The sequence below is a fragment of the Festucalex cinctus genome, chromosome 10 (genome assembly GCF_051991245.1).
Source record: "Festucalex cinctus isolate MCC-2025b chromosome 10, RoL_Fcin_1.0, whole genome shotgun sequence".
Taxonomy (NCBI): Eukaryota; Metazoa; Chordata; class Actinopteri; order Syngnathiformes; family Syngnathidae; genus Festucalex; species Festucalex cinctus.
Window position 1 is genome coordinate 24,393,855 of NC_135420.1, and position 27,001 is coordinate 24,420,855.

The 27,001-nt window shown below is 42.0% G+C and overlaps 1 protein-coding gene across 3 annotated transcripts; it reads right to left on the reverse strand.

Moving 5' to 3' along the window:
- tmem131 (transmembrane protein 131) lies at positions 1 to 26,053 on the reverse strand. 3 transcript variants are annotated; one of them, XM_077534239.1, is made up of 41 exons: positions 25,716 to 26,053; positions 22,371 to 22,432; positions 22,049 to 22,086; positions 18,419 to 18,487; positions 16,635 to 16,755; positions 15,670 to 15,786; positions 15,452 to 15,574; positions 15,258 to 15,338; positions 14,204 to 14,354; positions 14,042 to 14,098; positions 13,891 to 13,952; positions 13,702 to 13,810; positions 12,577 to 12,685; positions 12,350 to 12,503; positions 11,389 to 11,559; positions 11,118 to 11,228; positions 10,860 to 10,994; positions 9,681 to 9,785; positions 9,512 to 9,598; positions 8,923 to 9,075; positions 8,775 to 8,850; positions 8,584 to 8,698; positions 8,293 to 8,431; positions 8,086 to 8,195; positions 7,356 to 7,428; positions 7,122 to 7,273; positions 6,910 to 7,052; positions 6,446 to 6,632; positions 6,188 to 6,373; positions 5,846 to 6,001; positions 4,578 to 5,005; positions 4,253 to 4,437; positions 2,980 to 3,116; positions 2,721 to 2,830; positions 2,515 to 2,643; positions 2,045 to 2,195; positions 1,857 to 1,972; positions 1,525 to 1,606; positions 1,348 to 1,451; positions 789 to 940; positions 1 to 699 (listed from the first exon to the last, which is right to left on the reverse strand). In XM_077534239.1, exons 1-41 carry the CDS (start codon positions 25,846 to 25,848, stop codon positions 442 to 444), a joined length of 5,337 nt encoding a protein of 1,778 aa, XP_077390365.1. In that variant the 5' UTR covers positions 25,849 to 26,053; the 3' UTR covers positions 1 to 441. The 3 variants fall into 3 exon arrangements, with proteins under 3 accessions (XP_077390365.1, XP_077390363.1, XP_077390366.1); XM_077534237.1 differs by having other exon boundaries at positions 4,253 to 4,455; XM_077534240.1 differs by lacking the exon at positions 18,419 to 18,487 and having other exon boundaries at positions 4,253 to 4,455.
- Between the last annotated feature and the right edge of the window lie 948 nt (positions 26,054 to 27,001).

Here is a 27,001-nt window from a genome sequence, read left to right on the forward strand (position 1 = left end):
TGTGCTGAAATTCTTTATTTTAATTTGCTGACAAATTGAGGCCCAGTATAATTCATACTTCAAACTTAAGTAGTTTTTGGACTTTTAAAACGGGGAGCCTTTTTCATTTAAAGTCCAATCAGAGCCGAGGTTGGTGTCCAATCTGGGCTGAAAGTCAATGAAACAAATTGTAATAAAACTATGAAAAACGTTGAACTTTTTAAATACTGAACTGAGATTCTGCGTGGCGAACCAAACTTCCAGCCTTATCAGCCATAACGTCTCATTTTTTGAGGGGCAGAGGGAGTGCGCCTCTGTTAAAACAAATAAAAGTGTCGGCATCCCCGTGAATAAAAAGCGGCGGGAAAACTAAACACAAAAAGAGGATGGCGAGCGATCCAAATCGGTCCCGTCACATTTCAAGAAAATCATCAGATCGGGTCGCCGCCTCAAAGTGCCGTTTTAACTGGCATCCTCCGAGGAATTGGGCCAGGGCTCCGAGCTCCGCCGGCCGAGCGTGGGCCGCCACATGCTCCACGGGTTGTACGTGCGGCTCATATCGCCGGAGGGTGGTGGCGAGGGGTTCAGGGGGTCTGTCAACGGGGGCGAATTGGCGGCGGGGGAGTAGGGGCGCCGCGATGTCTCGGTGCTCGTCGACCAAATGGAGGGGCCGAAGGTGGCGCTGGTGGACCACGGGTTGTGGCTGCTCCCCAGGAGTGACTGATGATGCAAAAAAAAACAAAAAAAACAAACGAGGTTTGACTTACCGCGAGGTTGACAAGAGTGGCGGTGGACAGGAAGCTTCTTACTGAGGTGGGTGCGGTGGGCGAGCTGGAGCTGCTGGGCCAGGAGCGCAGGGAATCCGCGCTGGGAATGTCCCAGATGGACAACGGCAACGTGGTGAACTCAGGCCAGCTCAACTGAGGCTCCGATGGCTTCTGGAGGCTCATTTCGCTGAAAACTAATAGACAAGGGTTTCATTAAAATACACACGAGCACATTGCAGTCGTACGTGGAAACATTTAATAATTTATCTCCAAGGTGATAAGTAAATATTATCAGTCATTTCATACGCCAGTCAACAAAATGGTATGTGTCGTTGCAACTAGTTTCCCAGGGGGAGACAATAACCTGTGGCACAGCCACATCAGCTCAAGTGTCTTCCTACAGCTTGTGAAATGCAGCGTTAACGTTTCACTTTCACCATCTCACCAATGACGAGGTGAAATGGGGAGCGGCGAGGTAAATACTTCACATTTTCGATTCTACTCATTTCTACTTCCTGATTGTAAGATGGCGGACAATCCACCCTTGCAGGGTGAATTAAGGCCGGTATTGCACATCCCGACAAAAAAAAATAAAAATTACCTCCTGTCAGGTTGAAGGAGTTGTTGGGTCCAAAAGCGGAGAAGGAATTGGTTGGGTTGAAGTTTGCGTTGCTGACCGTGTCGATGGGACTCCACAACCCTGAGCTGCAACACAAATAAAGAACACATGCATGTTGGGACTTGTGCATGACATGATGCTTCGTGTTGGCCTCAGTACCTGTCTGAACTGTCACTCTCTACTGATGTCGTGTGCGCCAGACTCCTTGATTGGCCTTCAGCCCTGCCAGGTCCAGAACCACCTGGTGGCGACAAGTAACACGAAATCAAATCAGGGGTGCCTAGAGTTACCCATGGGACATGTGAGGGTTGCAGAAAACTCAACTTGAGCACAGCCAAAGTGAAAATGTGTTTGTTTGTGCATTTGTGTTGATTATTTCTGACTACTGATTATAGTCATGCATGACACATGATCCATTGATTGTGTATGTCCTAGATGCATGGTCTTGATTATTTTCAACACAAACAAACAATCCCATTACAAACTCTTACCTGGACTCTTGTCGTAACCAGCAGCCACAGCGGCAAAGGTGGGGTTTCCATTTTTGCCAGGGAGCGGCGCGGAGGAGCTAGCTTTGCTTCCCGGAGCCTTATTGTGGTTCACATCGCTGTAACAAAAACCAGAGTTTGAATCGTGGCTCACACGGAGATGTGTTGTCCTATGTGTGCACGCTGCTCACGTGTTGCTGTTGAGGACGCTGCTGTAGCTGCCGCGGGACAGCAGGCTGGGGGAGGCGGGCGGTGGAGAGCAAGTCCCCGCTGTGGGCGATCTCTTGAGGAAGGGGTCTGCGTTTAACGTCTGGAGGGCGATCTGCTGGAGACTGTCTGCATCTATGCATTCAATGAGACATAGCGCCACATTTGTAACAGTTCCCCCAACAGCAAGCCTCTTCAGATAAGCCTGTTTTGAGGGGCGTCGAGACTTGCGCAAATGAGCCGTCGATCGCACCGCCTCGTCTAATGGTGGTATTATATCACAATTTGGAACTGGCGTGTCAAAGCACAATAAGCATAGCTGCATTGTTGTTGGATGCACACATTAACCAACAGCATTCTAAGCTGGGCTAGCATGAATCAGCAGTCTTTAGTTTTAACTTGCAGAAATAAACAAAACCTTTTCATGGTATTATGAGTCAAATTCAACACTTACGGACGCTGTTTTTGCAAACAGGGATGTCCCACTCAGGGGTGGCAAACTCCTTCTCTCCCTCCGAGCTGCTGCTGTGTGTGAGCTCCTGCACGGAGTTCGCACACAGCGGTTTGGCCATCTTCCCATCAACTGTGGGGGACAATGAGGCAATCTTGTCAAAGATGACAAGACGACGAGGCACATATATTTTGGGGGGTAAGACTCACATCTGGGATTCTGCAGCGGTCTAGTCTTGGGGACGCTGGTGGGGGGTTGGAGAGATTTTCCTTTGCGCTGTTTGGTCTCCAGTGGCGGTACATACGGCAATTCCAGGGAACTGACAATACAAACCGTAACAATAAACTTAAAAAATGCTAACAAAAAGGAGGCTGGGTACATTTGAGTGGCTACTGCTGGTTCGTTTCCTTTTAGTATAACAACAACATTTACACAGATAAAATATGCTGTCAGATATTTGATACAGACCTGGCTTTTTCAACTTGAACCTCCTTCTTTGCAACTCCTTGTTTCTTGGGTTTTTGTTTGATGAGGAAATTTGAATTTGTATCTTTTTCTTCTTCTTTTGCCGGAACTAACGTCTTCCCTTTCTTTTTCACTGGTTCCTGGCGAGAAAGCAACGCAAGTTTAAATGATACAAATAATTACGCTTTTACCACAGTTCCCATCAACCTGTCTATTTCAGTTCAGCGTATCGAAGCACTTGCACCTTTCCAAGTAGAGAAATGATCCCTTTGCTTGTCTATAATATTGGCAGTATTTTCACAGCAATGTTATTTCAAGTAACCTGACTGATGATGGTGCTAATCTGTGCAGTAAACAACACTGCAGCTCTGATTCCTGACAAAGTGATGTCAAATAATGCATTGCGAAGAAGAAGAAAAAGAGATACATGCTTTGGAGTACACCACTTTTTTTTAGGGAAATTTAAACGGTAGAGCACAGGACTGGCATCCAAAATTCCCGTTACCTTAACTGTGTTGATGGCAACAAACCAGTTCAGGCTGGATTTGAAACTTCCACTTCATACTATCCAAGGGTATCCACCCGAACAAGGATTTATTTTACACCACCAAGTGACAATAACCGATCAGGATGTTTGCTACCTTTGGCCAAAACGTGACATGTGATTCTAGTTAAGGCAAGTCTTTTTCAGCTAAAAAGAAAAACATTTCTGTAACTAGAAGTTTGTCAACACAATTAGGAAAGGTTTTATTTGGCTGCCTGTCGAAGTTCACAGAATGAGCCACAACAAAATGGAGAGAGGAAAAAAAGCATGACTTCGGCTATACTGTAGTTTGAAAAATATTACCTTGTCTCTGATCTTCTTCAAGAACTTCTACAATTTTGTTTCAATTGATATAGGGCGATTTAAATAAATTTGAAAGAAAACTCAATTAGTTAAACCTAATCTGTGTGTCCAACAACACTACAAGCCCTGCGATTGGAAGATGGCCATGAAGCGATAGCTTGACTATGCCTTTGATAGTCCAGAAAAAAGGTCCCAAATGCAAAATTTCACAGATTAACACTGGCCAGGTAAATTAGCCCAACTGATAAAGCTGATAGTCATCGCTTGGTGGTTCTATGTAGAATTTGTTGATTCACAGAAGCTACTATTAAATTACGATCTTTTTTACAGAAAACTCCCAAACTGGTGATGTGCTCAGAGATTTGATTACCACATTGGATAAAGGACAAATTGTACTACGAAAAGGAGAAGACTCTTTGTGGTGTGTACCTCTTTGACACTAGTTTCCACGTCTGGATTAGACGTCTCGGTGGTTGTAGAGGAGCTGTCATCGTTGTCGGCCAAGTTGTCTTTTGCCTCATCACCGGGCGTCTTGACCGTGGATTTCTTCACTTTTTCTTCTTTTTTCCGCTGTACTTTTGTTTTGCCCCGCAGTTTCCCTTTAGATTCCAATGCTGGAAAAGCAAGCCCACCTGATTTGAAATGACATAATTTTTTAAAATTGCATCCATATTTATCTTTAAATTTTGCCATTGGGATTGGGTCCCTCAAAAACTTTAGGACCCCCCATTAAAAACACAACAAAATAAAGCACCTTTGTTGTGAAGTGACAGAGAACACTGGTCCTGCTGCGTTTCTATGAGTGCCTCTGGACGGTGGCGGTCGGTGTCCATGGCGTTGACCAGGTTGGCGTATTCCGTGTCGGAGTTGGCCGCTCTTGGCGGCGTTGAGGACGATGTGGCTGAACTATGACCCTGCAAATCCGGTTTGGAGCTGCGAGCTTTGCGGTTGGTCAGCTGACTATCTGAGGGCGGAGTGGCACCTTCCTGGCTGGAGGTGCCGCTTCCCCCTTTGGGCAGATGGGAGTAGGAAGCTGTTTGCATAGATGGGTGGCACAGGCTGATCTTGGAGCGTTTCTCTTGGACGTCAGAGCCAGACAGGGTCCGGCTGTTGACGTGTCGGCCTCCACGTGCCGTTCCGTTGCTGGACGTGTACAAGCCCCTGGAGGTCTGGGGTGTGTCACTGCAACATAAGAAGTGGTCACACCTCGGAGCAAAATTTCACCTCTTTTTAATCACGTTTTTAACCACACAGTATGGTGCATGGGAGACATACTACAGCATCAGTGTCTCGCTCTTAATCCAGCCCACTTTTTTTCCTAAAACTGGTGTTACAATGTGCATTCATATTTTCGATTAATTACTCTCAATAGCCTGCTTATTAATTCATTCTAAGTAGTTGTAAATAAAGCTATTATTCAAACGTGTTTACATCACATTTATATTTTCAATTTAGTAGAAATAAAATGCATAAATAGATCTTTTCAAAAGAGCATCCATCCATCCATCCATCCATCCATTTTCTTGACCGCTTATTCCTTACAAGGGTGGCGGGGGGTGCTGGCGCCTATCTCAGCTGGCTCTGGGCAGTAGGCGGGGTACATCCTGGACTGGTTGCCAGCCAATCGCAGGGCACACAGAGACAAACAACCATCCACACACACAAGCACACCGAGGGACAATTTGGAGCGCCCAATTAACCTGCCATGCATGTCTTTGGAATGTGGGAGGGGGACTGGAGTACCCGGAGAAGACCCACGCAGGCACGGGGAGAACATGAAAACTCCACCCAGGAAGGTTGGAGCCTGGACTCGAACCGGAGTCCTCAGAACTGGGAGGCGGACGTGCTAACCACTCGTGCACCGTGCCGCCTATTCAAAAGAGCATTATATTCCAAAAATATGAGCCAAGTAAGACAATCTACCTTTCTTATGTAAAACTGAGATGTGCGGTGGTCATACTACCTGGCTAAAGTTAACACTGCTAGTATGCCCATTGCCCATTTTGCGCGTCTTTCACTCACTTTGAATCACTGTGCAGTTGCACTATGTCCCTGAGATTAAATGGCCTCCCCGTCTCCAAGGAGCAATTGGTCTCGACGGACACACGCCTCTTGAAGGGCTCCCAGATGCTCTGCGCCTCCAGGTAGGCCGTGCCGACCACCAACAGAAACATGGAACTGAATGACAAATGTGAGCTTTAGACAGTGCTAGAATCGTTTTTTACATATTTTTTGTATGTGCTTTTGTGTTAAAGTTTGGCGTAACAATCAAATAAAACAAACTTCTCCTTCTGTTCATTACAATAGTAAAAATCCAAACAGCACAAATCATCAACAAAGTAAAAATAAAATAAGCATTTTCACCTCATGACAACAGCCACAATGACGCAGAGTTCCATCTCCCAGTTGGGCCTGGGCAGGATCTCAGCGCACGCCGCCAGCATGTGGTAGGGCAACGAGGCGTTCATCACGAAGACAAACTCTGAGCCGCCGCAAGTCACCAGCTTGAGCTCGCGGATTACTCGCGACGTGGTGAAGTCTGGTGTAAATCTGCAAGGAGGGTGGACCAAGAGGTCATTTTAGGTAGGATATTTTGCAACTTGGCAGCAGTGTGTCACTTACAGTATGACGAGGTCTTCTGATGCATTGGGTTGAAGTAAAATCTCTTGGCAGTTGAGAACTTTAAATCCAAATCCTTCGCATGTCCGCCCGTTGATCTCCATCGAGCGGATGGTGATGGGGAGCAGGCCCGTATTCTCTATGCGGAATGTCCTCTTCAGCGTGAAGGTATGATCCTTTATTCTTTTCTCTGAAATCAAATGCAGTTCAGTTATCAGAGCTTCCCTCTTATCAAATTTCTCTGGGCCTCGAGACTGAAAGTTAGGATACTGAGTAACTAGTCTGTTTTGTTAAAAATGGATAGTTAATACTTTGTTGCAGAATAGTACATTTGGCCACAAACTCGTTTCCGCCTGATTTTTTATATCATATTGTTGCATCTCACTACACTTTCTGACGCCCCTTAAAGTATTATTTTGGAGACGTGAGGATGACACCTGAAGCTACAATATGGTTCAGGTACTTACTGTCTGTGCATTCTCTCAGCAGCGCTTCCGTCATCTTGAACCTCAGTGAGCTTCCGTGGCCTGGAGACTTCCCAGCCATTTTCAGGCTCTCGGTTGCACCGTGGCCGTGCAGTACGATGGTATCTATCACGGTCAGATTATTTCTGAAAAGCCAGATTGGAGACTTTAGAAGGAGAAACACACTCAGGTAGAGAGAAATGCGTGAACTTTACCTGACTATGAGCAGCGAGGAGACGCTGTGGTTCCGGACCGGCGTGAATCTTATGTTAAATGATTTCACCTCCCTGGGCATCAGGACCAGGTTGTAAACAAAGGGCCGGCTTGATCCCTCCACAAACCCCATGACGTTCTTCGCCGTATTTGTCTGGCGAGCGGACAACAATGTCAGTTGAGAGACAAACGGGAGTCCCTGTGTGAGCTCACGTGGGATCTTCACAACTACTCACTTGGTTTCTTTGCACTTGGAACTCCATGGTGCTTGTGTCGATGTTGATATTGGATAGATTTTCTGGTTGCCATCTGACAAGAGAGTGACACAATCAAACTACATTGAACACAACCAGAACAAGTCATGATAAATACACATTGTGTATGTGCAGCCAAATTTTATCTGATAAGAGGGGGATTCCAGAAAATTTTAGAGTTAACTTGTGCCTTCACGCTCACTCCTGTGCTATTCATACAAAAGCAACAAGGAAATACAGAAAAAGTAATCTTTTACAGGCAATGGAAAACAAGTATCAGTCGACCAGGGAGCTGTTTAGTAGCATAGCATCAGCAAGTTTGGAACTATAAATAGCACATAGTACCATACTGAGACTAGATTTCCACTCCATGGTTCAAGTGACAAATCAGAATTTTTTGCCGTCTGTGTCACAATTAGAATATGTACATGGAAATTGACTAACTTAAGATATCAATCAAGAAAATGTGGAATCTGCTATCAGATTATCTGCCGATCCAAAAGTGCAGCATAAACGTGCAAATGTGATATGCTCCATTGCATATGCTGTAGGCATTAAATATCCAACTAGGCTGTTGAAACTGCAGTGTAAAAGGCACAGTGAGGTCAGCTTGACCAGGCCAATTTGAGTCAATAACACAGGCTGAAAATGTCTGTAAACAACATATGTACACATACTGATATCATGCAAGAGGTTGCGAGTGACTTCACACCTGTCTGCCAACTTTCCAGAGAAGACTGACGGGTTGGGCAATAGCGCCAGTGGGAGAACCTGGACGTAGACTGGAACGTCGGCTGGATTCTGCAGCGTTACCTCTCGCTCCTGAAGACGCACGGACAGCAGGAGAGACTTAACAACACCTCAAGACATTCCTGTGGGCATTTGTGGGCGCACAAGAGGCGCATTGTAGGGCACTTACAGAGGAGCTGTTTGTGTTGGTCAGCGGAAACGTTATGCGCCGCGTTGAGTTGATAAGAGAGGGCCAGGTCAGCTGGGCTGTAATTTTAGCCTGGACATTTTTCTGGAGATCTGTGTCAACTTCGAACATGGTTTCAACTCTTCAGCAGGAGAGAGAAAGGGTGGGAAAAAAAAAAGCATATTGTGTTCTGTAAATAGTTCTCTCCACCAATTTCCGAAGTCACCAATTTCAAAGTAAAAAAAAAAAAAAAAAAAAATAAAAAAAAAAAAAAAAAAGGGATAAATTTCTCACATGTGGTCGGAGCGCTCTTTCACCTCTTTCCATCGCCTGAGAAGTTTTTGGTGGAGATCGACATCAGCGTCCCAAATGTCCTCCTGCAGCACCATGCCTTGAGGTTTCGACTCAGCTGTCAATCGAGAGTTTTGATTTATTTAATAAAAAGATTTCCGTTGCGACCACTGAGGAGATGTGACAACACTTACATTTAAACACGAAAGGCAGCCCCACATAGCAGTGATCTCCACACTGCAATCTGGCATCAAAATAAATATTCGCAATCTGCCAAAAGGCATGAGACATGTTAGGTGGGACAATACACAGCAGCGATAGTGGTTATAGAGCTATACCTACCTTGGATTTGCGTCTGGGCTCGAGCTCATCCTTGTTGTTGCGAAGGCGCTTGTAGTAGAAGCGGATGTCTTCGGTCAGCGAGCGAATCTGCTCTAGCCTTACTTTTTGTGAGAACGAGCTCCGGATGCTGAAAATTTGGTGCACAACTTTTCCCTACAGCAGGAAAAGAGAAAAAATTAAAATTAAAAATAGTATTGTCTAATGTCGTTCCAGGCTACAACAACTGCAAATAGCCGGAAGCATTTTCAAATCAAGACTTTGCCATGTTATACTTTTTATTTAGCTTTTTTATAAAGACTGAAAAATCTTGTTTTTCATGTTTATGTCTTGTTTTGTCTAGGATTTGCCATTTTCTTACAATCTATTTGTTTCCAACTAATAATTATGATACATTATTTTCTATTACTATTTATGAGTTGTTATTGTGGTGGTTTTGTTGAGTAAAATCCCAATTTTGGATTCAATATTATTGTCAGTATCAATTATATTCATTGTAAACCCCACCGACTATTCTGTGAAATTACAATTTGAAAACTGTAGGTTCAAATTAAAAACCAACACATGATGATGTAAAAGCTGTCTTACTTACTGGAAATGACTGAGGCAGGACAATGTGATCGGGGGAGCTGGTTAATGTGCCCACCGCGATAAGCGCTTTCACCGGGATAGTTAATATCTGAGGGGACAAATTCGGGTTAAGAGCGAGGGGGTGAGTTGAGGTGGTGTGTTGCAGATAAATGGAGCAAACAATGAATTACCTCGTAGTCTGTGGTGATGTGTATGGCTCCGTCATATGCACCTTCTAGCGCCTTGGCCACCAATGTCACACGGAAGGCGGCGTAAAAGCCGGACGCTATAATTACCTTGAGAATCACAATAGTTTGGGATCAGCAAGAAAATTTATGTTTTTTTGTTTTGTTTTTTTCAAAGGCCAAAAAGTTCAGTGCAACTAGCTATCTTCAAATAAACCACACTTGAGCAGTCATATGAATGTCGAAGCAACAGGGGGCCCTATAAGTCTTAAGCAACATTTTAGCCAATCAGAAGCCTGGCAATGGCAGCAATTGAGTGAATGGAATAGAACCAAAATTTATAAAATACAAATCCTTTTGTGAAAAATCCTTTTATTAAAAAAAAAAAAAAATACAAACATAAAATTTTTATATTTGATCAAAAATAATTACATGAAAAGAAAATTAGCTGCAGGAAATAAAATAACAGCTCACATTGAGGTGCAGATTTTATATGCAAATAGACATTTAAAATATATATTTTTTTTAAATTGTAAAAACCCTGTATAGTCTCCACTAAGCGGTACAGTACCATACTGTTTGAATCAGGCTCAAGTATTACCTATGTGGGCTCGTGTAAAGAGTATGACTTCACAACATACCAGTGAACCATCCGGCTATTAAACAAAAGGAACACAACATGATCTCCAGCATATTTTCATAGCACTTATAGAGTAGACACACCTTTTGTCGGAAACCTGTGGATTACTTTCTTATAAATAAAAGCCATTTAATCGTATGACTAACTGTGGCGCATAGTTTTGTCACGGCACCAAAAATTTTGACCTGAATACTATACCGGTACAGTAACTCAATTCCAAAACTGAAACCATACCACGAGAAAAAGAAAATAAGTAAAAAAGAGAAATCATAGACAGCGAATCAAAAACTCTTGATAAATAGACAGCCGTTCTGTTTTTGAACAAAAAATTAAATGCGGACTTTGGTTGTTTTAGCATTAGTTTTACAGCAAATTTCAACAGGTAGTGACAAACAGTTTAGTTATCTCCAATCTGTCAAACTACACACGGCCACTCTTAAAAACAATGACGGATTGGACTGTTTTTGACCGCAAGGTAATGCTGTACCTTTCTAGCACAGTGCAACCCTAACAGCATGCACATCTGTTGTCTTTGGAACTCCTACCGTTTTTTGATGGGAAGCAGACACATTCTGCAGATCTCTCAGGCGATTGGACGCCATCGTTGCGTTCCCCTTCTCGGCCTTGAGCAGCTCCATGGTGAGGCTGTCACCCGTCACCTGCCAGGACCTTATCTCCAACTGAGGGAGTTCAAAAATAATGTTTTTCCTAAATATGTGACTGTTCAGGGTTGAGCAACTCGCAGACGTAACATGATTATTGAATCGGTCACGCACTACATAGAAACAGGCGACAGTTTTCACCTCTATGGGGTTACTGTTCACCACCACAAATATGATGCTGCTGGTGTCTGAGGAGCTGCGGACGCCGAAGTCTAGAACGTTGTTCTTCAGGCTGGGCGGCAGCACGTGAGGCTGGTGGGGAGCAAAAAACAAATGTTACCTTTGTTTCATCAGTTCAGTGAATTAGGTGTCAGTATATAACATTCTATTGGCTAATGTTACATAATGGTAGGGTGCAAGTAAATGAGAGGTATCGTGCAATGGAAAACAAGGCGTTAAGTGATGTGTGTACCTCCAAGAAGCCTGTGTAGGCCCTGATAGGTAGATGAAACTTTGACGCGTTGGTGATGAGCAGGATGTTGTCGTCGATGTGGATGGACGGCCGAACCGGTTGGAACAAGAGCGAGAAGATGTAGCGCGACTCGTGAGCGGGGACCAAGACGGGTGCGCTGAAGTTTTGCACCTGTCACAGAAAGTTGGTTTCTTGATAGCACATTTAAAACCTGTTATATTGCGAACAAGACTGACCCTTTTCAAAGTACAACAATAAAGTATTACATTAGTTGATTAAGCTTTGAAACAGTAATGGAGTTATTAAGATTTAAAATGTATTTTACATTTAGTTAATGTAAACAAAGCTTATAAGGATTCCTTTTTGGGACACTTTAGGAAAATGGGTCAATTTGACCTATAAAAAGGAAAATAAACAGCCCATTATCTTCCAGGTCAAACTAACCCATCTTAAGGTTAAACAAAACCACCAAGTTAAAAAAAACTAAAGCGCAGTATTTGTTTCTGATCCTTACATATTGGTTCAAATTAAATTCATAACGTTAAAAAAAGCAATTAACCTTCCTGTTGTTGTTTTTTGTAGGTAATATGTGTTGTGGTGGGGTAGCTTATTTCATCAATTATAATATTTATTGCTTTAAATGGTGAGTAATAGAGTGCAATAAATTTAACAATGTCTATTGGGCTTTGTTCGGCACTTTTTAGATCAGAGGCTAGCTTGACCAAGAAAGAAAATGTAAATTTGCTGTTGTGTAGTAGTGTAAGTGGAATCAACTATAAATATTGGTTCATAATGAAAGTAATGGTGCCAATTAGATACAAGCAACATTTATTGGGATTGTTTACCCATTTATGACACGTTCACATCATTCACCTTGCACTGGGTCAAACTGACCCAGGGAGCTTTTCCTGAGAAACAATCAAAACAAACAGAGGAAGGTTAAAAACTGTTGGGGACTCACCTTGAACATGGTTTTGGCCTCATCAGGCAGTGACACGTTGTGTATCCGGATGGCAAAGCTGAAGGCATTTGTGAGGAATATGGGCCGGTCAACTGGGTCCACTGGGCTGTCGCGAATGTGGAATAACGTTGCTGTGTGGTCAAAGCCCAGGTAGCTGGATAGAGGACGTAAACTAACATTTACTACCGCACAGCAAATCTGTCTTTTCACAGGCAAGTACGACTTACCCTTCTAAAACGTCTGCCTGGTAGGGGATTTCAAGCTTGGAGTAACTCTTTTCCTTTGCTTTCACTGTGATTTTACCAAATAACTGATATGGTCTCCTGGCCTTGGAGGCTGCAGTGGACAATGAGAACATGTGCAAGTCAGCAGACTGATAAAAAACTAAAAACTAAATTTCAATAAAAGGAGTGGCAAAATGGCACATGCAGGAAAACAAGTCATTTTCCTCCACACATGGTGGTCTGTATTCTTCCCAAACAATTCGGTTTTGCTTTCATCTGTCCACAGACTATTTTGCCAGTAGTGCTGTGGAACATCCAAGTGCAGCAATGTTTGTTCAGAGAGCAACAGTTCCTCCTTGGGAGTTCTCCCACGAACCCCCGTTCTTGTCTAATGTGTCACGTATGTTTGTTTTGTCAACCGAGATGTTGGACAAGTGCCAGTCATTTCTGTAAGTCTTCAAATGACACTCTGTCCTGTTGCAGTCATCCTTACAGGATGGCCACTCCTTTGAAAGCAAAACTACTAAGTTTTTCCATTCATAGACAATTTGTCCAAGGTTTTATGAACCTGATTTTCAGAGATACTTTTGTAGCCTTTTCCAAACAAGTCAACAATTCTTAATCATGGGACTTCTAAGAGCTTTTTTGAGCAATGCAAGATACACATCAGGAAACAAGAGAGAACTCTAGTCTAAACTCGTGTGTGTTTTCCTGTGGCCGGAGTAGCTTTTAAGCCCCACCTCCAATCTTGTTTCATTGATTGGACTGTATGCATGCAACACAACTGACTGATTAGCTCTGGAGCATCCATAGCCGTGCGATTCACGTACATGTCCTGTCCTGTAAATGTTTACTTATTTTCAATAAAAATATGAAAAGATCTATGACTTATGGCAGACTTGTCATTTAGATGATCACAGCAAATTTAATGCCCCACGTATAACTGTTTTACTGTATACTCGAGACCACTGCTTGCATAGTAAAGACATTTATGATGGCAACATCTGTGGATGCACCACTGAACTATTTCCTGACTGTTGAGTAAACATTTTGTGCAGATATTTGTTCAAGGAAGGGTGCATGAAACACGAGATGCATAACTTGTATGAATATGCATAATGGACTTACCGTCAAAGCTAATCGTAGCTACTTTGGCGTATCTGCTTTCTCCTGCTCTGAGCGTTACTGCTTTAAAGTCTATCGTGATGGCCTCATTGGACGGCGTCGTACGGATGCTCTGTACAAGGGGAACAGACGAGCCTGTGAAACACTATTATGCGTACATGTGTTGTGAAAGCTGATAAAAAGGCAACCTACTGTAATGGGAACGTCTTTTGTTCCCGAATTTAAGAGGTACAGTGCCATCACTTTTGGCCGATCTAAAAAAATAAAAAAATAAAAAAATAAATAAAGTCGGCGTGAATAGGGAAAAGAAAAATACGGCGTATCCCAAATTTAGAATGCGCACCTTGTGAGCGTAATGTGCCAAAATCGAGCATCTCTGTGGAGGCGTAAATTCCAGGGGCTGCACACAAGGCCGTAAAAATGTGAGACTTGGAAGTTTTCAGATAGGTCGGGGTTAAAAACAAACAAAAACAAAAAAAAAAAAAAAAAAAACATGACCGCACACCTGATGTGACCTCCACCTCGACAGGCAGGACTATGAACTTGTCTTCATTGGGCGCATTGGTTTTGATTCGTATGAAAGCCGTGTGGTTGTCCTCATCTCTTGACGAGAAGCTGGCTCTCATCACGCCCTTTGTCTCGAAGGGTGGAATTTCCTTGGGATTAAAATCACAGCGCGGTGACAATTCGCCTCTCAGGTTGTAAAACAACGCGTTTACACAAAAAGCTCACAATCTCAACGGGTTCTGATATTTTACTTCAGCATCATGTTATGGAACAAAACTGACTTTCATTGTATTAATACACAAAGTTGCGTGAAATTTAACAAGTGCATCTTTTGTGAGCTGCCTACTTCCAAGCAAGCCTTTCTGAACGTTACTTAACAAACTTTCTCTGCCAATGTCCTGGCAGCAGGCTGGCTGAAGAGCTGAAATTTTCAAGTGGTGTGACATCATCAGCACATACTCTGGATTTTGGCCTGTTTTACTGCAGCTCCCCCCCTGCTCAGGTGAGGCTGGTGCTGTGGACGATATTATTGCATCGACCACTTTCCTCAAGGTGTCTAAGTGTGGCGCTTCATTTCATTCAATGGACTCTCGTGCTGTTTGAACTAACATTGTACAGCATGTGATAAATGTCACCCACTTGGCGTCCACTGCAGCCTTGTCCTCCTGGAAGGAAAATCCCTCCATCTGTCACACCTGTTCAAGGTTTCTACCATTTTCCCCCTCAAAATGGTTTTTCTCCACTTTTCCTTGTCAGGATTGGGGGGGGGGGAGTGCCACTGTCAATACCAGATCATACTGCTGATCTCTGTGGAATAAACTTGATTGCTGCAGTGCTAAGTTGAAGGTGTGATGGTAGTTGGTGGTATTTTCTGTAGTATGTCTCCAAAGTGCAGTTTCTACTGAATTGGCTGTCAACATTGTGCTTTAATTAGGCTGATAAATACTTTACCTACAGCTTGAGCTTTGTGCAAACATGTTGTTTTACCCAGTCAGACAACGCTTCAAGCATATAAATGAACATTTCTAGTACAAAACGTGCAAATCACGCACCCATAATTTCCCAGTGCCTCCCTGCTGACCCGTGGGAAGTTCTAGATGTAGATCCCCTCCACTGGAATACATCTCAACCACCTCCAGTCAGCCATACACACAGGCAAAGCCAAATTAATAATAGTGGAATGAAGCCAGGTGTGTAAATATTGAGGACAACTACGGTATATAGTTTGCTGGTAGTGCTATTTTACCTGCAGAGGTTCACTGTAGGGATTATGGATGTTGATTAACGGCGAGAAGCTGCTGTTTACTGGGACTCGAGCACCCACGAAGGGACGGAGCCTGTATGGGTTTGGGATTCCCACCCCAAAAACCTTAAGGGGGGGGGGGGGGTTAAGAAAATCAGCAAAAACAAGACAATTCAATTTAAAAAAAAATAAAAATCCACGGCACTGCATGTACTTGCTACCTGGTATGTAAACACTCCGTGATGTGACGTATTAATAAATAAAGTGTTTTCTACATTCCCGACGACTCGTGCAAGGAAAACGACATCAAATGATGTGTTTCCCCCTGGTGGGATTATCTGTGGAGAACATAGAAAGCAAGATTAGACCAAAAAAAAACAACAACAAAAAAACAAAAAACAAAAAAAAACAAAAATGTCTAAGGGATTTTACCTGTTTTCAGACGGAGCACTATCCTGGCCTCAACTTTAAAGCTCATTTTAAGATCTCTCAGTCCACATTAAACAAGGCCCTTTGCTGCCCATTATGAAAACCAGTCTCATAAAACTTATATGTATTCCTTGCAGCCGTTAAAGGCATCATTTTAAATTTTGTTCTTGTTTTTAAATAATATTGTGCTCAAGTGTCTGTATGTTTCATTTTTATATCTACAGTGCTGTTTCAGATGTGGTTGTTTATAAAAATGGTCTCTAAATTCAATTAAAATTGAGGGGAGCAGAGAAAGAAATATGAGAAATTGGATAATAAATTAAATAATAAAAGGATGTGTGATTGTACAGGTTTCAGTATCAGCCATTCAGCTTATTATACAAAGAGATGGTGCAATATGGCTAATTATTACATCAAAGGCCGTGGCAGAAGAGAACATTTATCCCCAGGTTTCTTTCATTCAGAAGCAAGTGAAGGCGGGATATTACAGAGTAAAAAATACTTGGCAGCGAAAATGGGGCAGGCGTGATGGGTGATGAACTTCACATTTCTGTCCCAGCTTTACGGAAATACGCGTGGGCTCCATCCTGCCTCTATTTCTAATATTATCTCCCAAGGTCAAATTAACTTGAATCGCTTGGTCTCCTACATTTATAAGGGGGTGGGTGGAGGAGGACAGACTACATTGTTTGAAGCAACATAATTAAAAATGTGCAATGTGGCAAAATAAAAGTAACATGTAGTACTAGGTACTCACCCTGTTCTGGAAAAAAGAGGCGTGAAAATGTGCCGTCGTTGCTGATATTGATATCAAACTAATTTCTGCTGGGCTAGGATTATGTAAATAAACTTTCTCCATTTTTGGCATCCCCACAGGCCTGTCAAGGGAAGTAATACAAAGATTAGATAATGACCAAATAAGACGAACATACAACTGTAAAATGCATGAGTTTTTTAATGAAGAAAAAACAAGAGAATTTTTTTTTTGTAAAAGCACCCGACAGAACAAAGAAATTGCATCTTTATTTTTATACACACACGCACCACAAAATTTGTTAATGGATGCTTTGTACTTGTACATTGAGGTTAAGTAATTATTTTTTTTCTCCGTCGGATACATTGTTTTGCTAAATTATTTTATAAATACTTCCTAAGCATAACAAGAGTGTCCAGTTGTGAAATAAATAAAGGTGAGCTTATTTATCCATTGTATAAACTTAATAAATCTATTACTGAACTAACATTTGCTAACTGATCTAACCTGTCTAGGCAGACAAATGATCTCCAGTTACAACTCATTTTAATGACTAACATTTTAACACTGCACTCGTGGAAAGTCACGTGTGGGAGTTGTTCAACAAGGTCGACGCAAACTTTTGAGGTTCAACCTTTTTCATGGAGTTCAACTTGTATGAAGTTGATTTAGTGAACGAACAAATCCAAGGGCCGCCGTGATTTGGTAAGCGCGATAAGGCAGCTTTCTCAAGGTTACAGCTGATAACTGTCATGTTTGTTGGCGTTGTCGTAGGCTCGGGTGAGGATAGATTGTTACAGCCGGCAAACCCCCGTCCTGTGGGCGCCGGGCTCTTATAAAAACCCTTGGAACAATCCAAGTATCACATGTGCGTGTTTGCTACAATACATTATTGGAAAGCAACCCCGCCTCCTGCAGTTGTGTTCCGTGAATTAGTGTACGTACAACAGCTGGTATTACTGGTATTATTCTGTCTGCGAGTGAGTGTGTGGGAGTGCCAGTGTGGATGAGTAAGCATCTCAATGTTATTGGATGAACAAGTCAAGGAGTGGGGTCATTCCATTCGAGGATGAGGGGAAATTAAGTGCATCCCAACTACAACCTATTGCGGGGTGTTTTAGCAGTCACTGTGACTGAATGCCATTGGGTACATCCCGCAGCGCCAGTCCTGTTTACAGCTCTGTGAAAATGAATTTTTGCTGTGGTAATAGTAATAGCTTGTGGTAAAAATGTGCAATAAATTAAAATATTAAGTGTTAGAAAGAGTTTGGTTTGGTGGATTCCTATTCATATTTTGATTTACAGTATTTGATCAATGTATAAAGTATAAACATAGGGCAGGTGGCCACTCTATTTTCCATTTTAAAATTAAGTTCGTATGGGGAGTCAGTTTAGGTTTTAGAAATTACGCACGCAAATCCTAACACGTCAATTTAATTATACATATAAAGCATATTTTTCTTAAGGCATTTTTTAATTGAATCACAAGATTTTCCTAGAACCACTGTGCTACGACTTAACCCATCTGGCCAACTTCACATCAAATTAGGCTGTATGTGGCACCTGGACGACATTGACCTGATTTACAAGTTGATTGTGGCATGGGCGTGTACCTGCTGTCAGGAGCGGAATGTGTGCCATTAAGTCGGGCTAAGGTGAAACAAGGTAAACTGAGCCGTCGAGTGGCGTGCATTCCATTGCATGGGTGGGTTTCTACTAATTATTACTGAGCTGGCAATATTGCCATGTGACAAATGTATGCATATGATGGTGAGTCAGCAACTCACTGTTTGTGAAAGTCCAACATTGGAGGTTCGAAGCGTATGGGTCGGCAGCGCCCACTGTGCGGGGCCGAGCTGCAGAGAACAGAGAGATGTGACAGGAGCAGCAAAAGATGGAGGACACTAACATCCATGTCAGTGTTCATTTAAAACCCGTCTAAAAACACAAGGGGCTCGCAAGCGATTTAATTGGGAACCGAACAATCTCTTCAGTTTGTAAGATCCATGCAGGAGCATCGTGTACTCACAGAAGTTAAAAGTCACACAACTCTTCTAACACCTCCACCTATCAGCGGATGAAACTCACTTATTGTCAAGAACGTAGGCACAGTAACTTGCCCAGCCTGTTTGGTGACAGGTGGATCTTGACAATAGACTGGGTCCTCCCGTGAAATAGGCAGACACTGATGTAATGGGAGCCAATATGGGATCTCTTTAGGGTTTAAGGGGAAAAATTTATCCGAGACTGAGAGGGCAGTAAGAAACCAGAGGCATGCAGCCAAGTGGAGACTGCGTGGTTTTAAACTACAGAAGGGACAACTACAGAAGTGATTAATTTGCCATTCTATGTAAATGCAACTTTTGTAGTAGCCACTCTTCTGAACTTTCTGGAAGATGCCATTAAAATTTTAAGAGAAGCACCTACAAAGTTTCCGGAGGACAAGCCTGACAGCCCCGCCTCCTAAGACAATTTTTGGACATGCCACTGAGGTTTTCTGGTGCATGACTCTTACCAGGAAATTTGCTGTGTAGCTTTTGTCCAAAAAAAAAAAAAATGACTCAGACACAAGCGAGGAAAATGAGCCTCAAACAATTGGATTATTAAGTGGCCCAATTTAAAATATGAACATCTGTTTCAATGAAAATGTTGACATTCTGGACTCCATAACCAGGCTCAAAATGCCACACTGTCAAGCTATAGAACTAAGTAAAGCATCTTTTTGTGCCTCCACCAAGAGTTCAATCTCTTCTCCAAGGCCATGTAACAATTCATCACTCTACTGTAAGTACAACAGCTTCACACCGCTGTCAGACAATCAAGCAGAGATCAGTTTCATTTATTAGAAGTGCAGACAATGGTCGCCGCTGCACGCTCCGATGACAGCAACTCCGAGGGACGGGATGGATCTCCATCTCCGGATGCACATGCACAGTCGCACACACATACACATTGACAACCACAGTGTGTGTGTGAAGACTGGACCGAGGCAGAGTGTGTGATCTGCGGCCAGTCCTCGCTTCCTTCATTCAGGTTGCGAAGAATCAAAACGTGTCGTGGTTGTAAATTGCCTCGAGTGGTGTTGAGCTTGGGGCTTCGGAGCTAATGTGCTGAATGCCAGAGAGTAACTAGATAGCTAGGGATCTAAGGAGGGGCGGCAGTGATGGTGGTTGGGAGGGGACCGTTTTAAGGGGACTCTGATTGATTAACCGGGTTACTAGAATGCAACTCAGGGGAGCAGAGGCTTCTGGCACTTGGATCTCCTCAGGCAATCAGAAATTACTGTTCAACAAATTTTAATAATTATAATGGGAAATAAAACCATGTTGTGTGTGGACAACAGCTATGAATTCTGAGCCAGGACTCCATGACGAAATGATAGCCAATCACGAATCAAGCTGACCGACGACAAAAACAAATAAATGCAAGCACAAAAAAGCTGTTTTTCCCTCTGTGTGAAAAGTACTGACAGGTTGTGGAGGATCCGTAAATTTGGGGAATAGAGGAAAGATGGGACAGAGGTGTGATTTTACGCAACACTCAACTGTCCATTGCGCCTCTAATCTCACTGCGGGAAGTCGCATTGTCGCCAATGGAATGTCCCGCTTTGTTGGGTTCTGTGAGAAAGGCATTAGCAGAATACATGCCTGTTCAACTGCTCTTTTGTTTGTTTCTCTGTGTGAAAGGGCCTAATGTGTTCTCCAAGTATTACCACAATAGATTTGACACAGTTGGCTCGAATGGAGTTACCAGGTAAGCTAAAGGGAAGAAAACAAATAATGCCAAACAGAACTGAGCATTGTATGTGCTACTGCTCCATGCGTCCCCAATTTTTGTGAACTGCGCAGACATGGAATGGCGGGAAAGCACATTTCAGATCATCAGCGGGCCGATGACAAAGGCGGGGCAGAGGTGTTAAGTTGTCACACTTAACACCTCTGATGCCACATCATCCACACAGTAATGTCTGTGTGTGCACCACTTTCTGAGGAAAAATAAAAAAGGCCGCAAATTCTTGGAGTCGCACCTTTTCCCCCATCCACAACTGCTCATTCCCCTTCTCTCAATAAGCTAGTTACTGGAAACTGCTTCACATCAACAGCCACGAAAACACTTGAACAGCGCCCAGCAGAGTTTTCAAGGCCAAACACCAGAGTTCTGGATGAGACTCAAGGAATAGAGGGAAAGAAAAAAAAACCCCTTGTCGTTCAAACCAGATTTTGTCCAAATATGTGGCAAGCATTTGAGTTAAGCTGGTAACAGACACATGGCATCCTTTGCAAAAGGTAAAAACTATGAAAGGCATTTCTGTTTCACGTGTTTGCGGGACTGATAGATAACAGTCTTCCTAGCCCAGGGCACGCCCGCAGAGTAGGAGATAATGATTAACAACAACCTCACTGTGAGGAGAGCCTCTCTTTCGCTTAAGGGAAACAAAAACAAAAAACAAAAATGAAAAAATACTTTTTCCCTCTCCCACGGTGAGGGGGAGTGGTCGCGAGATAAAGGGATCAAAGCGCGGCGTACGAACAGTCAAGGCACCTCGCGCGCTTCCCCGAGACTAAACACACAATGAGCGGCGAGATGGACACTGCGATACAAAGTCCTGCGTTAATGTTCAAAAAATGTGTCAACTTTTTTTTTTTTTACCTGGACTGTATTCGATCACCTGATGGGACACAAACAGCCCAAATATGTCTGGAAAATTACAACTCAAGAGGGGGCAGGGTTTAAACACGTTACCTATTAAAAAAAAAATAAACTCAATAAGTGACCCTCATCACTAATGTCCATAAAGAATGTTCACTGTAGCTATTAGGGGTGTAATGGTAGATGTGTGCTGATATTTTGGTACGGAACATGTTCGGTAAGGGAAAGTTAAATACAGTGCAGCTCATCCTCTGGTTTTGCTTCCGTCATAGCTAGCAACATGCTCTTGGAAGTTTTACAGTTATGTCTGCGAGATAGGATCTAGAACAAGGCAGAGGACCTGTTCACCCACACATTAAAACCAAGGTACATAGTGAACCACAATTTTTTTGCATCACGTGACACCACTCATAGCTACAACATAACATATAGCATCAGCCAACACACCTACATCAAAAGGCAATTACCCAATTGGAATCGAATTAAAAACAAGTCTACGCTAGCGGCTTAGGTGATATTACTGCTTTAGATAATTTGATGACTGGAAATAGAAGTGCAGCAATTAATCGCAAATAAGAATAACTACACAAACAGCCAATAAGAATAACTACACAAACAGCCAAAACAATAAAACAATTGGGAACAGATGAAATTATAACACCCAGGGAGAGGATAATCAAAAATGGGAGGGCATACAACGCTAATGTCCACAGATTTAGTTATTGTAAATATACTTGAAGTGGCCAATGGAAAACAGATATACATACCTTTGTTGAAATAAACTAACATTGATGTCAGAGTCAGCCTGGGAAAAAAGACGAGATGGGTGCAGTCAGTAAAATGCGGTCAAAGGAACACACCTACATGATATCAGCAGAGGCCATAAATGCTCATTATATTAAGTACATCGCTACGTGTCACTGTATGTCAAACAGGGGCTACGGATTCACCATAAATTTCTAGTGTTTAAGTTACATGTGTACAAAACAAACGCTGCCACAGGGGACATTAGAAGCTAGTGGGGACTAGTGGTTAGCACGTCTGCCTCACAGTCAGGATCCGGATTTGTATCATTATGTGACAGCTTACCGGTAAAGCAGCTCCATCACCAAAATGTAGTACTTCTAGTACTCTGTTACACTGAATGAACGCTGCAAAAGAAAAAATAAATTGAGGAAACAGAAACAGCAAGGACACAAGCAATATTGACACAATCAAATTCTTCCAACCTCCCAAATATTTTTCAAGGTAATTTCTGAAGCTGACTGCTACCGCCCAAAACCTGAGGCCAATCATCACAATGCCCCTTTTTCAACTTGATAAGAAAGGTTATTTGCCAAAGGTAAATCTCAACTGGATGAGCAAGTACCTGCCCCAAAACACCACTTAGTCGGTTTTCCGCATTGCTGTGGCTTATTTGGTTGGGTGAGTAAAATGAACTACAAACAAACTATGGCTTCATAAGCTCAGTTAACCAATAAACCATAGAAACATTATTCTGGCGTTAGTATTACTTTAATTTTCTGGATAAATGCAATGCTCATCACTCCCCTATTACGCATCTTTAACAATTAGGTGCTTCGGAACACCTTCCATCTGGATGTTTCATTGTATTTTCCCCTATATTTGTTTTAATATTTCTGTCTAATATTTGTGTACTTTTAATAAACTTAGTACTACTTTTTAAGATTTTTTAAAATTATTTCTCATAATATTCTCATGTTTCCCCCTAATGTTTACCATTATTGCTTTGGTGCTTGTTAGATTGTGTCTATCACCAAGGACAAGATAACTATGCGATAGAGAATATTCATTTGCTCTCTGGAATAAGGATCTGTTTTGAGTTACTTGGCACAAGCACCAAGGAGAATATTGCTGTGTGGTTTTCAACTTTAGCAATCCAATAATTCAAGTCCACGGCCTTCTGAAACGTTCTTACTGGACCAAAACCTACAGGACAAAAATAATAATAATAAAAAAAAAATAATAAAAAAAAAAAAGACCGTTGTGCATAAAAGCACTTCAAATGTATGACTTTACATCACAGATGATTAATTCATACAGCGGGAGCTGGAATTCAAAAACACCACGTCGGACACTCTGCGGTGGTATTTAGATAAAAGTTCTGCACAATTACTTTGACAGACAGCACCAACATTTGACTCTGGCGTTACCTCCTAAGTGAAACGCAGATAAACGGGAGACCGTTGGGGATTTACGAGGCTTTTCGCCCGCATCACCCGACACCACCGAAATCAGATCACGCGTCGCTGTTTGCGTCCAACAAAAGCAGAACGCGGTTATTATTATCGAAGGCAAACGTTAACACACAACGGATACATTAAATCAAGTCATGAAGTCGAGAGCGCACACTGTCAATTAAAGCAGCTTAGCACAGCCAAAAATAATCCCCTGCGCAAACATATCACAATTCCATTAGTTTATGAGAAACAGATAGCTCACGCTTACTTGAGCTTGCGCAGCAGTGAATGCGTATCAGCATATTTTGACTTATGCAGGACCTTTTTTTCATGGAATGATACGCTTGCTTACTCTCATTTTGTTATTCCATCCATCCATTTTCTTGACCGCTTATTCCTCACAAGAGTCGCGGGGGGTGCTGGCGCCTATCTCAACTGGCTCTGAGCAGTAGGCAGGGGACACCCTGGACTGGTTGCCAGCCAATCGCAGGGCATTTTGTTATTTCACAAAGCAAAAAAAATGGATCTGTACATTTCAATACAAGCCAATTTCGTCCACATTATAGTCACAAAAGTTAAATTGTCCATTAAGTTTATGACATTTTGCTCATAAATCAGGCTAACTATTGTAGATTTCAACTTCAAGTAGTGTCCGACTAATATGTTTTTTGTTTTTTTAGCTGATACTGATTCCAATATTTGGCAGATAAAAACTTGATATGCGTATTAATCAAATGATTAACTAAATTGTATGTATAATGATTATTAACTTTACAATAGATAAATGTGCTAAAATGTTTGCTTTTTTCCCCGGTTCCTTGCTTCAAGTTTAATTCGAAGTTACACAATTCAGAATTAACCTAAAAATAGCTCAGAACACACGATAGACACACATGATATTTTGGAACGGTAACTTTTGAAAAATTCAACATAAGTCAAACACAGCTAAACAATTAAATTTCAATTTTCACGCATTTATTGTCATCATAACTTTTTCCTAACTAATTTGGTTCCAAACGGATTGTGTTCTGATTTCTACTTTATCTCTGGTTTCTTTATATCCTGTCCATAAGAGAGGAGTACCACAGGGTTTTGTATTGGGCCCACTCTTATTCATCATAAACATTAATTAGGGGTGCACGATCAATCTGCCATCCATCCATCCATTTTCTTGACCGCTTATTCCTCACAAGGGTCACGGGGGCTGCTGACGCCTATCTCAGCTGGCTCTGGGCAGTAGGCGGGGGACACCCTGGACTGGTTGCCAACCAATCGCAGGGCACACAGAGACGAACAACCATACACACTCACACCTAGGGACAATTCGGAGCGCCCAATTAACCTGCCATGCATGTCTTTGGAATGTGGGAGGAGACCGGAGTACCCGGAGAAGACCCACGCGGGCACGGGGAGAACGATCAATCTGCCGATTTCCTTAATTTTTGGGAATTGGTGATGGCCGATCCCTTAAAATAAAACATCCGCAGACCTTTGTGGCTTTTTGGGTCATTGTGCTGATGAAGTTGGGTTAAACTTTTTACTCTGCTCCTTCTGCATTGATTACCAAAAGGCTTCAAGCTAACTGATTTTATTTTACACTTTTAAATACAAACAGAGTTTCTGAAACAAGTCCCACAATATGCTCTTGCTTTTCACGTGTTTGTAAAATTCGGTGCACTTGTAATGCTTAGGAAAGCAACTGTAGAGTGAAAACGATACAAACTATTTCAAAAGCAGCCTTTTGCAAAGTGAAACTGACTTTTCAGCTAAACAAATGCAGGCAAGTCAGGAGGGGTCGGTTGCGACACGGGGGGGGGACAGCTGTCTACTGACCGAGGATCACCATGACCTGCCAGGCGACCGGACACCCGAGCCGGGAGCAGAAATGACAACACGGCTGTCATTTATGCCTTCCCTTCCCAACCATAGTAGCCAAACCGGGCCACGTTTACAAACTTTAACCGGGGCCACCTGACTTACCGTGGAGGTAGCGCCAAGATGCTAACCAGCCCAGCTTTATGACAACATAATCGCAACGGACGGTATCGTCAGGCAGCAAGCCAGACTACCAACGTCTTTAAACTTAACAGAAAGTCAACTTCGATTTTAATAGCTCGCCTTCATAAAAACAAATACAAATGATAAAAATGTACACCGAAGTTACGCTAGCTCACTTCAGAGTGGCTAACCCGCTTCCCTTCCTCCCCCTCCACCATTACTCCGTCATACAAACCTTGTTTATTCGCCCGCGCCATGTGAATAAAAGCAATAAATAATATCCTCAGGAGTCCCAAACACCGCAGCGTTCCCGTGCACGAAAAATGGCGAGAAGTCCGGCGGGCTCGCTCCTCCTGGCCCACCGCCATGCCACCAAGTCGCCGAGACAGCTCTCCGCTCTTCTCTTTTTCACTTCAGGTGGGACAACCGTGCGAGAGGGAAGACTTGGCCGGGGAAAGTTCCTCCGGCTCGGTCAATCATAGCCGTTGTGGCGGTGCGTGGTGCTAACTCCAAGAGTACAGTAGTGGACGTACATTAGCCTCTCCTCTCTGAATAGTGGAACTGGCTACAGGACTTTCTTCTTCTATTGCAAAGGTGACGTATCAAACGTGCAAGCGAGACGTTCAGCTGACGTATGCAGGCGGGTGCTGCCACCTGGAGTTTTGGAGGAGCCTCAAGGACACGCGTGGGCTAGCGTCACCAATATAAATAATATTATAACTATCACTATTTCATAAATGAAATAAAACTACCTTGGTTTGTTGAATAATTGATCATGAAATAAATTAATTAAAGAATACAAACAAAATATTAAAATTAATAAACTTTATTTTTTTTGTAATTGCAATAAAATAATTTCGGTAATTGTTTCTTAATAATTACTGAATGAAATAAAATCCTGTAGTTTTATTTTGTTCTCTATAATATAAAATCAATTAAAATTCTATAAAAATAAATGCAAATAAGATATTTAAACAGTTCTTTTTAATAAACAAATAATGTATTATTCACGTTGTTTAATTTTACTATTTAAAATACTGTAATTAATTAACAAATTATTCCCTGAAAGAAATAACTAAATTGTTTGTTTATTACTTACCATATAAAAAAACAATTATTTGACTTTTATAAATAAATTTAAAAAATCAAAACTAAACTAGTTTATTTTAATAATACATTTACAATCTATTCTCATTATTACTTGAAAATTACTTCATAAAACTATAACAATTAATTTAATTATTTTATTCTTTATCATATCTAATTAATTACTTGATTATATAAATGGATATATATTAATTAATTGGTAAATATGTATAATAGCTTATTTTAGTAATAAAATGATTTATTACCATTGTTTAGTTATATATATATATATATATATATTTTTTTTTTTTAAAGGGGGCTTTATTCTGAGAAAAAAAAATGAAGAACAATAGTGCATGATTATGAAAAACCTTGAAAAATTCTTTGAGTAGCAAAATATTACCTGAATTCATGGTAAAAGAAATAAAAAACTAA

Excerpts from the sequence above, each read along its gene's own strand:
- tmem131 (XM_077534237.1), bottom strand. The coding sequence starts at position 25,848 with ATGGCGGTGGGCCAGGAGGAGCGAGCCCGCCGGACTTCTCGCCATTTT. Across the intron at positions 18,488-22,048 it reads GTTAGTTTATTTCAACAAAG|CTCGGCCCCGCACAGTGGGC; the intron begins GTATGTATATCT and ends TGTTCTCTGCAG. Across the intron at positions 8,699-8,774 it reads GCTGCCTTTCGTGTTTAAAT|CTGAGTCGAAACCTCAAGGC; the intron begins GTAAGTGTTGTC and ends CTCGATTGACAG.